We start from the raw sequence: 18,309 nt of genomic DNA on the forward strand, positions 1-18,309 counted from the left end.
ATGACTAACAAGAATGTGAAAACAGCAAGAATGGTGCCCACCCAGGATTTTTCCACTCTAGGGCCTTCATCTCTGCCTCTTCAGTTTGATTCCTTCCTACTGAGAGCAATGCACAGGCTGGACCAGCTGTATCAGACAAAAAGTGGGGTGAGGGGGGAACTCTTCAGAAGCCTTTTCAGAGGCTCTGCTGTATAAGAAATCTATATAACTGTTTTTAAAAGAATAGGGAAAATGGTTTCACATTATCGGAAAGTAACTGTAAAACTACCTTTAAAAAGGGTTTCACATTTTTGATGCATCATGGAAAAGAAATTCAACCTAATCAGTTTATGAAGTTTCTAGTGAGCCTAGTAAGAAGGGAGGGATTGAATCTTTTAAGAGTTTAGTGGGGAAACTTATAAGGGGTTGGAATATTGAAGGTAAGGTTAATTAGGGACTTAGGTCAGCAAGTTTGAACTACCTAATTTGCTCAACCTTTTTTACATAAATATCTGATGATAAGACTCTAGAGATTTATCTTGAGGAATGTCAAAGAACTTCCTCTAATTCCACAGTGGTTTAGGAGAGCATCTTTCAATAGGATTAATATTTTTTCTTAAGGCAAATCTGCACAATTTTGTGGGAGCATCCCTGTTCAACAGATAAATCTCCACATGAGAAAGCCTTTTATTTCCTCATTAGGACAGCTTCTCTAATAGACTATATACAGATAGGAATTTGAAGTAAGGAAATTGAGATAAACCAAGTGATTGGTTTGTACATTTGCTTTTGATGTTTTGTTACCATAGCAGGAGAATTGCATTCTATCAACCCACACCTGAGTTTCACCATGAGATTTCACTTGTGACTTGTGCAGAGACACGGGTGCAAGCTCTCCTTGTGAACTGGTTGCATTGCTGTAAGTGGAGCTTGCTACAGTGCAGTTCTTTTCTCTGTACATATGCTGTTGCAGGGCACAGAATATCCTAATATAGGTGGGCCCTTAGGAAGCTGGAATAGGCTAACAGATTTTTTTCAGGTCAAAAGGAATCAAACTGGAGAAACAGAAGAGGGGGAGCACTAGAAAGCAGGAAATCCTGAGTGGTGACTGGCATCATCATGCAACCTGTCAGAGCAAGTTAGGAAGAAGAAGCATCTGCCTATCTTATCAGCCCCAGAAAACAAATTAGCCAGTAAGTGGGAACAAAATTTGCTGTAAATGAAAACAAATTAAAGACAAAATAATAGCCATAGGTTAGATGATTCTTCATTCCTGGGAGTTTTTTTTTTTTACTAAGTGGAAGGGGAAGAGTCTATTTTGTACTTTGTTCTTGCTTTAAAAAATCTTCTTCAATGTATTTGTTATCTTTTCTCTTTTAGCTTCAGCAGTTGATACAGACACTGCAGATACAGCAGCAGAAACCTCAGCCTTCGCTACTTCAAGCTCTGGATGCCGGTCTCGTTGTCCAGTTACAGGCCCTCACAGCACAGCTCACAGCTGCAGCTGCTGCTGCTAACACACTTAATCCACTGGAGCAGAGTGTCTCTTTTAATAAGGTAGAATAATAGAATTTGAAGAAGTATTTTTTTTAAATATATGTGAGAAATTCTTTTGGATTTTATTGTTTGACTTCGGACATTTAAAAAATACATTAATATACTATAAAGTGATACAACTTAAAAATAAAAAACAATGTCTAGACGGTAGTGTAAATGAAAATACTAGTTTTATATGAGTTTAGGGCTAAATAGCCCATTGTATAATATCTAGAGTTGGAAGAGACCCACAAAGGTTACTGAATATGGTAACGGATTTGATTTATGATTTAGCAAAGTTAAGCCATATGTTTCCACACCCTTTGTAACACAGCAATGAGAATTGTTTCTTACAAGGTAATAAACGGGAAAGATGCAGGAATTAATATATACTGTTTTCTCAGAAGAGTAAAAACTTGGATTTGTAATTTTCTTGCATTATAAAGTATGTGCCAAGAAAACTTTAATCTTAGCCACAAAGTGATGTAAGTGAATAAATAAACCTGTAGGTAAAGAAACTTTCATTACAAACAACCCAAAACTAACCAAACAAAAAACCAAACACCACCAACCCACCCGCTCCCTCCCCTCCCCCCAAAAAAAGAGCCCAAACCCCCCAAATCAAGATAGAAAATCAGAATGCAGGAATTTAATAATACTAATATTATTGCATGCCAGGTAGCAACAACCATGCAGGCAATTGCACTCATAGTAATGTAATACCTATAATAAAGAAAATTAAGAACTTCTGCTCAAAGAATTATAATTAACTAACTAAAGAAAGAAATACATAAGCATTGTTCTTTTGTCTTTGGAAGAAATAGTTTGTGTGTACATAATCTCTGCAGGATTGTCCTGGAATGAATAGTAAGAATAAGGAAGTTGAAGAAGCAAAAAACCCTTACTTATTTTCACTCAGATAATCTCTTTCTATTGAAAGTAATGCAGCTGTAAAAATAAGTCAGGAAAAGAATGGCCTGTACTCTGCTGTACCACAGCTGTAACATCAGTTTGAGAAGGGTGTAATCCCAGGCATTGAATGCATCAGTTAATAGGGACTGCTGTAATATTTACGTACAGAAAGTATTTTATAGTACGGCATTATTCTACAGACTTGAATTCCAGCATTTCCATGGATTGGTTTATTTGTAGGTGTGGGTGTCTTGAATTTTGGACAACTTAAATTGAAGCAAATTGAAGGAATTCACATCCTGATGAGATGTTTGTATACAGCCGTAAAAGAAAGGGCAGCTTTTATGGAAAAAAACCTCAGCGCTTATTAGGATTATGATCCAAAGGAAACTGTGAAGCATAGTTTTCATTCCATGACATCATGTTTGTGAATTGGATAACAAATAATAAATAGTGCAAGAAAATAATTTTGAGGGATGCATAAGTATCCATCTTTTTTAGAAAAAAACCTATTTGGCAGTTCTTCCAGTCCTTTGTTTTCAATCTCTTCAGCCTGTAGTGTCTTGTGTTACTTAAGTGTGCAAATTAATCTGCATTATGTGAAAAATTCTTTTGGCAACATTAAATGTGCATGTTTTCTGATCTTGCTATGGAACCAAATACTTGTATTACAGTAAAAAATTACCTATGCATTTACCCTACTCCTTTTATTTTAATTTCCAAAGAGAATATCCTGATTCTTTTGAAAAAATTAGTTTCATTTCTAATAAAAACCTTTTTTCATGTCTTTATTCCTTTCTGTTCCTTTTTCTGAACACATTTTCTTCTTACATAATTAAAGTAACATATGTAGCATAAGGGAAGGTTCTGCCGCTTTTATATGTGTGTGTGTGTAACATTAAACTTGGTATCCTAGTATTTAATTTGGTTTAATTTCTATTACTTCACTGTAAAGAGTATTCTTCTACAAACTATGTAAACATCAAGTTCTTTCAGTTCAGAATTTTTGCTTCAGTATGTACAACGTTACTTAAACCAAATGTAAACAAAAATCATGCTGCACATTTACCTGCTTGGGCTGAAAAATCTCTTTTCTCTGGCCATGGTTAATCTAAATGTTTGTTTTGTTTGTCATGAGCTGGTGACTAATTTCTGTTTATGTATTTTCTCAGCCGTATAAACAGTACATATTCTATTATTTTCTCTCCTACTTTGTCATGATGGAAGATACATGATGATTAATAGTATTTTAAGTTTCAGGTTGTTTTTCTGAAATGCACAATTTTTTTCAGAGCAGCAGCATTTTATAAGTGTTTCACTGGAAAATATTGTAACAATACAAACAAAAAAGGTGGTCACCTTGCTGTAAATTGATTAGATATATTTGGTGAAAGTTGTTCTGGGTTTTAGCATCCCATCTCACATAAGCTTGATGGTCTGTGTCTCTACTGAGTTTTCTCAGAGACATATTCAGTCCTGCTTTCTCATAAATATTATATTGGGAAAAGTGGTTCTAAAAATTCTTGATTGATCAGTGATTGATCCATCTTCTAGTCAGCTTATGCTTTGTTCTTCTTGCTGGACTCCAGTAATTGAGAGTAAATAGAGCATCCTGAGAAAGAAAATGGGGTACTGAATCATTGTGGCTTTGTGCTGAAGATGTTTTTGCCTTCGTATTTCAAAATTACTACCATACGTTCTCATCCTCTTGGTTTTTTTCTTCTGAGATTAAGGTTTGAGAGGAAGTTATGGTGGTATAGCATTAGCTCTGCTTTTCAGAAAACTTCCAAGGTGTGTAAAGATGCATGGACATGGCTTTAATAGCATGGTTCTTTCATTAAATAGTGAAAAAGGCAATCTCACTGACAAATAACATCTGTTGTATTTCTTTATGCTTGTTCGTTAGATTTCCTCTTCAAGAAAGTAAGGTGCTGTTAAAATACTTCTGAACTTTTTAAAATTAATAGACAAACTTTTTTACTTAAGCAGAAACTGCAGTGTAGACATCTTCACAGATAACACCGGAAGTTTATCCAAGTTTTTCTCCTCATCAGATACCTTTCTTCTTATCCATTAGAAGGATTAATCCTCTTACATGATAACTGCTTGCTTTGATTTTTTTTGCAGACTATGTGAGAAGTTGTTTCCAAGGAGCAGTATATTTGAAGGAATTCAGGTTGTCTAAATGACATGTGTGTGTGAAAATAAAGTCATTCTTTGTGAAGTAATCAAGCTGTAGGTCTTCTCTTGATATGAGCAGAGCAGTTTGATGATTACCAAAGGATTGAGTAGTTGGCCTCTTCGTAGTAATTTCTTCTAATTAAAGGTACCATTACCTAAAATTAATCTTGATTTAGGCTTTACTCCAAAGTAGTTCTTAGTTACTGTGGAAAAGAACATGTGGTTGTACTTGTTGCACCAGAGCTCAGGAAAATTGGGCCAAGATTTGATGCAGTCAAGAGTTCGGTAACAACAGCAGTATGACACTTAATTTTCTATTCAGGTTATTTGCCAATTTTTTGGTTGAGAAATAAGAGCATCTTTCTAATGAAAAGGAAATATACCTAAAGGGACATAAGGAGTAATGTCAGTAATGCTTATTTTGTTTTCTCCTAGAAGCTGATGGACAGGTTTGACTTTGGGGAAGAATCTGAACAAAATGAAGAGCCTAAAAAGGAAACTCCCTCTTCCCAATTGTAAGACTAAGCTATGTTTCTTATGGAAAATGCTAAAATTTGCCTGATGCTGGTTGAAAATTAGGATTAAGTAAGGAAAATACTTATTTCAGAGCATAAGTATACTAAAACTGTAGGAAGAGAAATTACAGTTTTCTAAATTAACAAACACATTCTACTATAAGTCTGTGGTCCGGAATATTTTCTAACTTTAGGATAAAGTTAGCATGTTCTTTGCTTTTTATAGTTTAAATATTTATACAGTTCATGGAATAGTGATGATACTTGAAGGTGGAACTAGCTCCATTGTCCTCATTATTTTACATTTTGGTTAAACTGGAAACCCAGTTATGAAGGCCTATTTACTAACTGTTTAAATGAACAGAAAAACTGTAGGATTTTTTTTTTAATTTAAGTTATTTAATTTTAGGCCATTAGTACCAGAATCTGTGAACAACTCACTTTTTCACCAACTAGCTGAACAGCTACAGCAGCAAAATTTAGAACATCTCAGACAGCAGCTTCTGGAGCAGCAGCAGCCTCAAAAGGTAAGAACTCCATCTTGTGGCTATTGTAGTAATATATGTTCTCCTCTGATTAAAAAAAGCATACTCCAGGACAAAAAATTGTGTTGTTACTGACAGTTTTCTATAATTAAAGTCTTTATCGCTAGCTGACCATGTAACAGAGGCTTGCAGAGTAAGTGGGGTAGGTGGAAAAAAGTGCTTAAAGCAGAAAAAACCCCACAACCAAATGTGTGGGGAGTACATGTTGCTTCTCTTAGGAAAGAGTACTCATTAGGTGAGTTAGACGTGACTGTGCTTGGCTGTTCAGCTCTTTACATGGGGAAAAAAAAGCTTTCCCATGCTCACAGAAGGAATAAGGTGAGCAATAAAGTGATTATGCTCCTGTCTCTGAGGGGAGGACACATACAGAATAGAGACTGTGGGTAGCTTTAATTTCCCCAGGTTTTATGTCTTGACTAGTAATTGATGAAATAATTCTGTTGAAGAATCTGAAGTATAGATTCTGAGCTAAAGTATAATCACATATTTCCTGAGAAATTATTCATTAAGAACTGGTGCTTGAGATAACCCAAGGTTCCTCTTAACTATATGAATTGTGTCCTCTCTACGCTGAAGTAACTTGGCTTATTTCTACTGACATTAGTCCTCTGTACTTAAAATGTTCTTTTCCCCTCCTGATCCCATTAAAAAAAAAACAAAACTAAAACAAACAAAGTGTTTTGTCTTGATCTTGGCCAGGTATGAAATGGATTTCGTGTGGAGTATTTGGATCTGGTTTCACAGGAAAATAGAAATCTCAGGTTGAAAGAAAAGACAAGGGATCACAAACGTAACAAACATCTCTTGGAGACTTTAGTTCAACCTGTGCAAAGGCCAACTTCTAGAACCATTGAGTAGTCAGGGTAGGAAGGGACTTAAAATCATCAAGTCCAGCCGTCAACCAGCACTGCCACTGTCACCGCTGAACCACATCACCCAGCCCAGATCCAGATACCTCCTAAACATCCCCAGGGGTGGTGACCCCACTACCTCCCTGAACAATCTGTTTCACTGCCTGAGTGAAGTGGCTCAGCTTCCAATCAAGAATGCCATTTAAGCTTTGAACTTCTGACTATGAATTTAATTTTTGCTAGATACTGTTTCTTTACTGCTTTATTTTACTGGTTTATTTTCATTTCTCATTTAAGTGTAGTAAATGGAAAAGAATATACAGCATAGCTACAGACTAAATAGTTTTGGCTCTTGGTGAATATCTAGCTATTTCTGTTTCTAAATACTAAAAACGTTGTAAAGGAATAAAGCAATGAGGAATGATCTGTTTGAGGAGCTCTTGATGTGTCATATCAAAAAGTTTCTGTCTGATTTGAAAACAAAAATACTGAATGCCTACCTTATTGTAAAATCGGCAAAATCAAAGTTTACAGTATATTTATGAGTAGAATATTTACTTGACTCTCCCGTTCCTATTTAATTTTCTATTACAAGACCTGAAGAATTTTCCCTTCAGATCCAATCTTCTTGTCTAGTCAGTATGGAGAGAACGTTTTTTTTTTCACTTTGATAACAGCTAAAAGATACAAACTGCTGCTGGAACTACGTTGTAGTGACTGCAGTATGTTATGGGTAATGTTTTCTTTAATTCCATGTGTAAGTTTCATTGGGAAAGATCAAAGGGAAAGAGAAGGAAAGATGAAGCACAAAACAAAAATATTAGGGATCTGATGAGGAGCAAAGGGAAAGGGAGGAGAGGACAGAAGATAAAAACAGAAGGAGCAACAAGAATTGTAGGCATTGATACCAAGAAACAGATGGTTGAAGAATAATTGCATACAAGGAAAATGAGACAAAACATTCTGTCACAAGGCAAATAAATTAACTGAATTATAGTAGAATATTTTCTACAAATTTGTTATAAGATGTTTAAAAAATAGAAAGATAAAATTGTTACTTCTAGTCACTCTGCTAAATTCCTGTAATTCTCTGGGCAGATAGAACATGTAGCATTTGTTTAATTAAAAGTTAAAATATAGTGAGGATCACTGAAATGTTTACCTGCACTAATGGATTGTAGATTTTAAATTGCTTTTCTAAATTGTACTCATATGATTTCTGAAAATTTTAATTTCATTTGTTCTAGTTCTTGAATTATCTTGTACCTTAGAGATATTTTTTCTAAATCTGTACTTTCAGGCAAGCAAAGGCTGTTATAGCCTTTTCTCTAGCAAATCGTTAACACTTTGAGTATTCCACATTCATTAATTTTGGGGTTTTTTTCAGAACTGCTTCTTTTGTTAGATCTCTTGAAATTGCCATGTTGACACAAATGACGTAGCCTCCTCTCTTACTTTTCAGTAATTGCTTGTCTGAAATCATTCACTGTTAAAAAGTTCTGGCTAGTGTAAATTTTTTAACTAGTTCAATTGGTATTGGAAATATTTTTATTGTGTTAGTATCAACATTTATTAATGCACATGCATAGGGGACAAGTGGGTGTCTTTCAACGTCACTGTACATATGGCTACATTTGTCCTGTGAATTTATGTTTTGAAGCAGTGAATTGTGTACTGTGTATACTGTAGTTTTGTTATTTAGCAAATAGATGCTAATCTTTTGTAATCAGAAATATTAATTATTTTGAAGTTTTATGTTTAAGGATGATACCATAAAAAAGGAATTAATGTATTGATATCCAGTTCGGCTCTCATATTAATGAGAAATGGGAATATTATTTTTGTATAATATTACATTTGTAATTGCAAGGGGCTTTATGGTATATTATTAACTGTTATTTAGGCAAGCCCTGAGGAGAATCAAGAAGGAAATTTTGGTTCAGAGCACTCTGCGTCACCATCACAAGGGAGTAGTCAACAACAGTTTTTAGAAGTGGAAGCAAATGTAGATGATTCCATGGATATTCAACAGCAGGTAAAACTATTTAAAATTTTATTATAGAAATTGAAAACACAAACTAACATGATTCCAAGTCATATGTATTGTGAGTAAATTTATTAAGTGTTATTGAACATCTTTTATGTCTGATCTCAGGACATGGATATAGATGAAGGTCAGGATATTGCTGAAGAAGAGATTTTTGAACAAGAAGAAAAGAAATCAGCTGTTCGTTCAAGATCAAGAACTCGTTCAAGATCTCGTTCAAGGTTTTGTAATTATCTTGTATTAAGTAAAGGAAGCTTTTCTGAAAAACAGTTGCAATTTGTGATTGTCAGTCTTAATTCTGTATTTTCCAAAATTGTCATAAGCAGTTTTGGCAATGAAAAGACAAGTTCATTAAATATTTGTGTGTTAGATGCAGACTTTTGGTATGACAGTTCATTTGCCATGTGGATGATTTAACTGAAATTTTTTAAAACCTATTCAGGTTACAGAAATAGCTAACACTAGCCAGCTGGACAGGCTTTCTGTACCAGACAATTAGGTACTGTAGATACAGAACATTTTGAATGTGTTTTGTTTTAAGGTGTACATTCTGTTCCTCACCCAAATGGCATTAAGTTTATTTCCTGAAGTAGTTCTAGTGAATATAATGGAAATATCTCTGTAGTGCCTTAAGTTTATAGTTAAAAGACAACTAAGTGAGAGTATTTTTTTTAACTCAGCATACTAAAATTAAGTATTTTGTAGGTCACCAAGAAAACGAAGGTCTAGATCACGATCTGGTTCTCGTAAGCGGAAACACAGAAAACGTTCACGCTCAAGATCAAGAGAAAGGAAGAGAAAGTCATCTCGGTCATACTCCAGTGAAAGAAGGGCTAGGGAAAGGGAAAAAGAGCGTCAGAAAAAGGGATTGCCTCCTATACGATCAAAAACACTAAGCGGTATGTAGCACCTGCCTAGTGCTTTAATAATGGAGGATTAAATGGAAAAAAGGCTCTGCTTTCATTGAAAGAACAAGATTTATCTTGACTACTTATACATTTATAAGTTTAATTTCTGATATTTCTTGCAGCTTAGGTACATCGTATCATCTTAGACAACAACACGTATCATACTCTTCGACTGATGTCTTTAGTCACACTTGCACCACTGATTATGCTTCTAAACAGAGAGCAGCAAGGGCTATCTCTAAGTTACAATCTTTTCTCTTTAATGCTGTCTTTAACTTGGCATTTGAATGTGTCCAGCAGTTGGTCTGAAAATTGTTAAAATGTTAAAGTGTGTGGTGCACATGTTGAACACTTTGGTGGAAGTCTTAGAGGCCTGAGTTTTTAAATGTTTACATTGCTTTTTAAATACATTTTTAGAGGAATATAGCACCAAAGCAGGTGGAAGCTAGCATAAGACAGACCATAATGATGGTATCTTAAGAAAGTATTCAAAAATCAAGTGGATTTCAGCCTCTGCAGAGTGCTGCTGGGTACTACTTTCATTTCCACAGAGAATTTACATACTAAAAAAAAAGGAAGGTGGTAAGGAGAAAAATAACTTCCTCCACCCGGTTGCTTAAATCAAAGGGAATGTATTTTGAGAATTTAATTTTGATCAGATAGGTTATAAACGGTTTTTGATATAGTTTTGCATTGATCTTGAGTGTTAGAACTATATGGTTTATTTGACAAGAAAACAGCTCACAACTCATTTTTTGTAAAGGAATGAATGTTCTGTTCTCTTCACATTAATATTTTATATTATTCCAAGGTGACTTTAAAGTGGGGACTGTATTACAGTTTAGATGCGCTTTTTTTTGCCCTTCTTCTCTGGTTTTTCACATGAAAAGAGACAAATTGGTTTTATGGTGTAGATTTCTCCTAGAAGTCTACAAGGCAAGGGAGCTATAATCAGAATGCTTGGGAGCTGAGAGACAGAGATGTTAAGTAACCTAGCGAACAGCAGCAGCATTTGAGGTCCTGTGAAATTTAAAGGAGATATTAAGTAGGCTAAGTGAAGTGTGGAAACTTTGGGGAGAGGTTAGTGATTAAATAAATAATTAATCCACCTGACAAGTGGATTCATGTATTCATGTTCATGAAATTTGTTCAGTGACAGCCACTATTACTTGTTGAGATCTGAAGAATTGTTTCCTAGAGCTTAACACCATGAGGTACAAAAGGGATAGATATCTACAGGCACGTAAGGAACAAGTTTTGTCCAAGAGAAATCTTACAAATGGTCATTCTCAGCACTGCAGAGTACTAATGTCAATGAAAATGTCAGCTGGCAGAACGCACAGCTCTGGTTTCCATTTTGGTGCACCAGGATTGGTACAGAAAGGAGATGTGATGTATCAAGATAATGATGAAGAAAGAATGCTTCCTTGGTAAAGGATAGGGCAGACCAAGAAATCCAAGCTGTACGTATAGATTGGGCAGTATTTGGAAGACAGAGGAATTGGAACCATGTACATATGGGAGAAAGAAGTCTTAGCTCATGTCAGCAAGTGTTTATGTTTGGTGAGGATGGGAGGACATCTGGAAGGCAGGGATCTGGGCTTGTGGTGGAATTGACAAGAATCAGCAGTATCATGCATGTCTTCAGCCTCATTGGCCTCAGATAAATTTCTTTCCAGATTGTTGCCCATGGTAAATTAATAGTATTGTTGCTATTTTCAGGTGAAAATGCAGTGCATAATAGCGCTGTATTAAGTTCCATCTGTAATACATTTTTAGCCAGTTAGAACTTAGTCTTTTTAAAAATTGATATGAATCCTAAAGGCATGGGGATTTTAATGGAAAGTAGAAGAGAAATGTTTTGGTTTTTTTCCAGAAGTAATTTATAATTCAGTTTACCATAGCTGATAATCTACAGAATTTTACTGTTTTATTTCTATGAAAACAACTATTTTGTTTGAAAGAAAATGAAACAAGAAGAATGAGTGCTTGTGGTGAATATGTTTGATGTTGTTTAACCCTTTATTATTTTTGTTAATGTACTTAATCTCGATATAGTAAGTAATAGATTTACCATTCTTGGCTTTTCAGCAGTGACTCCTGGGTAGTTTTAAAACCTTTTACATTCATGCTATAAAGTATTTAATAAACTAACATTAAGTATTTTGATTGATGTGAATGTGTCTCTTGACAGTTTGCAGTACTACTCTTTGGGTAGGTCAAGTAGACAAGAAGGCTACACAGCAAGATTTAACAAACTTGTTTGAAGAATTTGGACAAATAGAGTCAATTAATGTAAGTAAGCATGTTGCTATGCTTTTTCAGAAATGTTAGACTAGAAACTTTAGCATGTTTATGTCTCTGAATTCTTTACAGCTGCTTAAACTTGTATTTAGGAGACTTTACTATCACAGTTAAAAATTGTGGCCATGGTATTTGCCACCTGGTTTTGATCTACTCTGTTTTGTAGCCCTAAAGACAGTACACTTCAAGGTAAAAAGGCTCTTCCTAAGCTCTAGCACTTTATGCAGTTTTTAAACCAGGTTTAACCAAAAAGTTATGGTTGTTCTGGTTTAGTGATGTGTCATGGAGCAGGTATCATTTTTCCTTGGCCTAAGGACACCTATGATGTGTATCCATATTGTTCTTGGTTACTTTCCAAACAGAGGATTCCTTAAGTTGAATCCTTCTCGATAAAACATTTAGAAGAAAAGAAATTGTACTGTAAACAAACATTCTAAAATGTGACAATTAAAAACATGCTTGTAATTGGGACATACAATTCTCATTACTTAGAGTAATTTAGAGTCAGGTGTTTAGGGTAGTACCTCAGTTGACTATAATTCAGCTTCAAAGAAGATATATTTCTCCTAAAACAGCACATCTGCATGAGAGAAATCTGGGTTTTCCTCTTGCTTCAGCAGTTTTAAAATGCTTCTTGTGCAATTTCATTCATTTCAGATGAAACTTTTACTGTTTTCCTGTTGTGTTAATATATTCAAGTATGTAATTAATACGGAATACTTTTTTGTGACTTTAGAGAATCTTCTAAAAAGTTTCACAAGTGAAAAAGCTAGCCTCATAGCCAGATATTTAAACCTCATTTTGATTTGCAGGGGCTATTTATTAAGGAAAGTAATGGAACAACCATACATGTCCCAGTGCATGTTACATTTCAAAGGCAAACCATATTGTAGGTAGTTCATCCTACACATTCCACAAAGCTTAAGTAACTGGAATAACAATTTATATCCTAATGCAGGTCTCAGAAAATATGTTTACAGTCTGTCATCTTACATGTTTGTTATGTTACTATGTGCATTTAAACAGTGCAAAAGTATACCAAGATTTTTGATTAAAAGGGACGTAAGCAATTGTCATACATGACAATTTAGCTAGCATAAGCTTGCAAAGATCACATGCTATGTCATACAATAAATAAAACTTGCTATACATCCATCAATACAGTAAAACATAAGAAAAAATTCACATTCAGGAATGAGGAGACTACCCTTTAAAAATGCAATATACTTTTAATCACTATTTTGCTCCTCTGTGAGAGGTTATTGCTCAGCTCACAGAGAATCTGGAGCTTAAGAAGTGGTAGCAACCTCTGCTTTTATGATGCTGTCATAATGTAGCTCCCAGTCTGTTCCTTGTTCAAATCTTTCATGTCATTAATAACACTCATTTTTCAGCTTGCTGCTGCTTCTTGAAAATGTTGTAACAGAAGTAGCCTGCCGGTTTCACTCTTAAGTTTTCTTCATACCCAAACTTGTTAATATGGCTGATTAAGGTGACAGTTGTTTACAGTGTAAGCCTTTCCTTCTATAGTATTAGTATTCAATTAGTGTTCTTACATAATCTGAAGTTCTGATTTTCCTACTTTTTAAGACCACTGCTGTTTTTCCATAGATGATTCCCCCAAGAGGATGTGCTTATGTCTGTATGGTACATAGACAAGATGCATATCGTGCTCTTCAGAAACTTAGTTCTGGGTCATATAAAATTGGATCTAAAATTATTAAGGTAAGGTGATTTTTATCTTAAGGATGCTGTCCATTTCAATCACAGTACAATTCTACTATGATGGTTGGTCTTTTAGCAGGTGTTCATTCAAGTGTACAATGTGGAGAAGAAGAATGAAGCAGTGAGGTGTTAACTGCTTTCTTTCTGTGTGAAATGCGGCTTTTAACAGGCAATATGAAAGATAGAAAAATGACTTGATCTTTAGGAAACACGTGGACCATAGTTTATATACAGACAGCCTAAGTCCTGTACCTGACCGTTTGGGTCACTTAATATTAAACTTTGTAGTAGTCTTGGAGTTAAGTATTTTGTTAGGTGTTATAGGGGTTTCTTCTACCTGCCTGATACTTTAGGTTAAGTCATTGAAATGCTGTATTTTTAATTTCCCCATATATATGTTAGGATTAAGGTAGAACAAATTTAAGCTTTCTGATGATCATACATATACCTGTTGTAGAGGCCAAGTAAACTTCTTGCAGGTTCATTTAAAATCCAAACATTGTTATAACTTTTCATTAATAGACACTGAGGACTGATGTGCAGTGACAGAAACTTGAAGGAAATAATCTGAAATATTCTGTTCCCAGGTTATATTATTTAACCAGACTGTCTGATTGGGTTTTATTTTCAGATTGCTTGGGCATTGAATAAAGGTGTGAAAACAGAATACAAACAATTCTGGGATGTGGATCTGGGAGTTTCCTATATTCCATGGGAGAAAGTGAAATTGGATGATTTAGAGGGCTTTGCTGAAGGTGGCATGATTGACCAGGAAACAGTAAATACAGGTACAGACATTAACAATTTTGATAGTTAGATAATGTGTTTATTTTGGTAATTGCAAATTCTCTGAAAATTTATTGTTTAGGAAATACAGTCTTTTTTCATTTGCTTAGATTTTTCTAGCTCTTTGTTTACAATATAAATGGCACTGTAATAATGAAATCTAGATTTTATTTTTAGATTAATCAACTAATTTTAGTTTTAATTGATTGTCATGACAATGAAGAATTGGTAACAGAGGATAATTAGCTTAGGTCAGTTAATAAAGGTTAGCATATTTTAAGAGGTTTGAACTTCTTGTGCACCGGTATACGAAATATTAATTTGTGTAGAAATTGTTATCTGCTTGTGATTAGGAAAGTCTTATATTCTGGTAAAATACTTAAGCTGAAATTAGAATTTGTCCTGATAGGCACAGCTTAGCAGAACCTTATGGTATTTTTTCCATAAAGTCAGAGAGGCAGGAAAACATGTAGTGTTAGCCCTTATTCTGAAACCCAATTGAACAGTTTGTTAGGTTTATGAAAGATTTACTTGTACTGTAATTTCTTGAAACAGATTTATACTGAAATAAACAGTAGATGAAGACTTCTGCGGTAGTGACAGTGATTCTTCAGGTCAAAATACAATCTTGCTTTGAGTGAAAATTGAGTATAAATGACAAAAATTAAAACATGTAACATTACTGAAATACATTCACTATGTTACAATTAAAGAACAAAATTCTTGAAGAAATGGCAAATGGAAGAAATGGAGGTGGTGGTGGGGTTTGTTTAACATCGGGATTCTTTCTCATTGTACAGTTGCCAAGTGATAACATACATATATTAGCTACAGGAGTTTTTAGAAAACGAGCATACTCTATATTGCAAATTGTTTACAGAATGATTGGTGAAAAAAGTTGGCAAGTTTTGAAAAATCAGTTTGTATACAGGCAAAATTTCCTGCATTCCAGGTAGATAAAGATATTTTTTTCTTTAAAATACACAGTAATAAATAATTGCACTCATTCTTTTCAAAATAAGTTTGAGGGCTATTTGTAATGAATCTATGTAGATACTAGATTAAAATTTATTGTTTAAGAAGGAAGACATCTAAACAAAAATAACACATTACTTATCTTTTTATAATAAAATACATCATTTTTGAAGAGTGGGAAACAGCCAGAAGCTCAGAAGCTGCTAAAGAAAATACTCAAACGACGCAGAGTGCTACAGTTGATAAGAGTACCGTTATCACAACACAGACAGAAGCTTACACACAACCAGTCACTATGCTGCAGGTTGGTATTTTTTTTGCAGGTTTGCAAAAGCCACACAGAACTGGTGGGCAGACTTTTTATTCAATACAGGTAAACTTTAATGCTGAGTTTAAGTGATAAAATATTTTTGATTTAAGTCCTGCATCCATTAGTGTTCATCTCTGAAATATTTTAGAATAGTTGCCATGCATAATCTAGTTTCATGCAATTCCTTAATAAGTTTTGTACTTAGTATTTTATCTTTCTAAATGTGTATAGACATTTCCAGTTGTTGAACTGACATAAAATTATATGAATGTTAATATATTTGCATTTACTTGAATTGAATTTTGGACTTTTTCCTCTTCACAAAAACTGTCTTCAGTCTTCCTGTCTCAGCTGTCTTCTAATGTACACTGTGATCAGTATATATTTAAAAATACATGTATATATTGTATTTATACTGCTTCCGATTACATCATTGTAAATATGATGCACTGTAACAAAATACATAGCTCAAACAGAAATTCAAGAAATAATAAATAATTTTCAGGATTTCATCGGGATTATTAGCCTTGTAATTACACACACAAAACTTAATTTTCCAGTACTGTTCTAAAATACATAAGTTTTTCTAAACACTAGAATCACTGTTTTCAAAGTGCCCCCAAATTGCTACACTATTTATATTTTTCTTCCTTTTCTCGCTCTGCATTTCTGCATTCACCCCTCTGCAATAGGTACATTTTTATTCTTGAATAGAAGAAACTGTATTTTCAGCTGTGTGAGAATGAAGTAAAGATAAAATAAGATTCTTCCAGTGTCCTTGTTTGTTCATAGTGTACCATTTCAGAATGCAATCTAATTCTTCGGTGTTTGAATTATATACAAAGCCTTTGGTACATTTAGTGCTTGATATCAATTGCAGTTAGATCAGTTTATCCTTTTTAATGTCCTTGAATACTCTTAAATATTGAAGCTGCTTGTTTTTCTTTCCATGAAAAAAGATTCCAGTAGCTCCAGCTGTGCCTGCTGTTAGCTTGGTTCCACCTGCATTTCCTGTCACAATGTCTGTCCCTCCTCCTGGTTATAGCCCAATTCCTCCTCCACCCTTCTTGAGAGCAAGTTTCAACCCTTCACAGCCACCTCCAGGTAAGTCAGTAAAAATGAAGTGCAATGTGTAATGAGCATAGGCAGTTAGTATGCCTCTGTGTACATCAAAGTTTTCTGTCAGCTACTTGTTACTAAGTGAGTTGGCCTTTGACTCCTAAATTACATACTAGATTAAAATTACTTTTATCTAACTTGGTATTATTTTTACCAGTGTATTCTGTTGAGAAGAAGAATCACAGCTTTCTACCTTTGTGAAAAATTAAAATTTAAAAGTACTTAAAATCAATGTCCTTCCTTTTGAAAGTTTTGAAACTCTTGATTTTCTTCTTTGGATACTACTGGTAGATATCACTTAACGATGCACCTGCAGATCATCTGTAGTGAAAATGGGGTTGTTTTTGAAAACAGTAACACTGTTGCCTCTTCCTATTAATATGTTGTTTGCCAGTGTACAGTGGCACAACTTTTTTGGGATAAATAATGTAGGCAATCTTTTATTGCAAAAGTTTATTTGCTTTTCATGTAATCATTTGTCATTTTTTTCCATATAGGTTATATGCCTCCTCCAGTTCCACCTGTTGTCCCACCACCTGTTGTCCCACCACCTGTTGTCCCACCAGTTGTTCCAACACGTAAGTTTGATTGCTCTAACAATTGTTTGTTGTGATGAAAGGTTTACTTTGTTTATAAACTCCTTGTTATTTAATCATAAGCAAGTTAATTCTGTGTAATGGGAAATAGCAACACAGAAGTTGTTGTTTAGCTGGTTTAAGCAGGCATTGAAAAAAGACTTCCAGAGCTTATAATGTAGACTGAAAAATTATACCTAACATGGAGTTAAGTTGCAAATTGTTAATTATTTGTATGCCTAGTTCAATATTTGCACCTTTCTAACACATGTAACTGTTACAGGAATTATTTGGTTTTAGTCACTGAATAATATATAATAATTTGTTATAGTTTAGCATTCTAACTGTATTCATTTCACATTTAAAGATATGTTAGGGTACTGATTGCTTAGGTTTGCCTGCAGCTCATGATCTCTAGGAAAAAACCCCTAAATATTACATTGCTGATTAAGGATAAGAAATTTATTATCAAAAAATGTACCAGTGAGGGTAATTAATTTAATTTCTTCTGATTTATCAGCCTAACTTCTACCAAACTAAATTTGAAAGTTTCACTATATGATTACTGTGATACACTTCTGTTATATCTCTACAGCTTTAGTACAGCCTCCATTACCAATTGCACAAGAGACGATGAAGGATGTTCCTTTCACTGGCCTTGTTCTACCAGTTGGTACAGTTACTAGCAATCTAGCTACTCCAACATTATCTGCTGGAAGTGTTTTTAATCCCCTACCGATCAACAAACCAGAATCAGATGACAAAGGACCACATCTTACAGACCTTCAGATTTCTTCCAGTGAAAACAATAGATCTGGTAAGATATGTTTTCATTATATGATATGATCCTGTACAGGAAGCATCATACTCTGAGACATTTTTACAAATCATAGTCCATTGAGCTAGTAACTACAGAACAGGAAGTTTTGGGCTAGGTAGGGCATGATTGTGAATTTAATTTGGGGAAGTCGTGAGAACCATCTTTGTCATCATCTGATCAATGACTGCTAGCAGCTTATGCTTAAATATGTTGTTCTCATA

At 34.4% G+C, this 18,309-nt stretch overlaps 1 protein-coding gene across 3 annotated transcripts in view; it reads left to right on the top strand.

Annotated features, from left to right (window-relative positions):
• Positions 1-18,309, top strand: part of SCAF8 (SR-related CTD associated factor 8) — a 151,025-nt gene that overhangs the window by 30,794 nt on the left and 101,922 nt on the right. For all 3 annotated transcript variants that reach the window (XM_041423963.1, XM_041423962.1, XM_041423961.1), the window contains exons 7-19: positions 1,360-1,536; positions 5,044-5,123; positions 5,533-5,650; positions 8,423-8,554; positions 8,675-8,787; positions 9,272-9,465; positions 11,669-11,769; positions 13,390-13,503; positions 14,135-14,291; positions 15,438-15,568; positions 16,534-16,678; positions 17,191-17,271; positions 17,864-18,085. In XM_041423963.1, coding sequence (XP_041279897.1) covers positions 1,360-1,536; positions 5,044-5,123; positions 5,533-5,650; positions 8,423-8,554; positions 8,675-8,787; positions 9,272-9,465; positions 11,669-11,769; positions 13,390-13,503; positions 14,135-14,291; positions 15,438-15,568; positions 16,534-16,678; positions 17,191-17,271; positions 17,864-18,085 — 1,765 coding nt within the window. The remainder of the gene's footprint in view (positions 1-1,359; positions 1,537-5,043; positions 5,124-5,532; positions 5,651-8,422; positions 8,555-8,674; positions 8,788-9,271; positions 9,466-11,668; positions 11,770-13,389; positions 13,504-14,134; positions 14,292-15,437; positions 15,569-16,533; positions 16,679-17,190; positions 17,272-17,863; positions 18,086-18,309) is intronic.

The sequence above is a fragment of the Onychostruthus taczanowskii genome, unplaced genomic scaffold, assembly GCF_017590055.1.
Source record: "Onychostruthus taczanowskii isolate IOZ18803 unplaced genomic scaffold, ASM1759005v1 scaffold8, whole genome shotgun sequence".
Lineage (NCBI taxonomy): Eukaryota > Metazoa > Chordata > Aves > Passeriformes > Passeridae > Onychostruthus > Onychostruthus taczanowskii.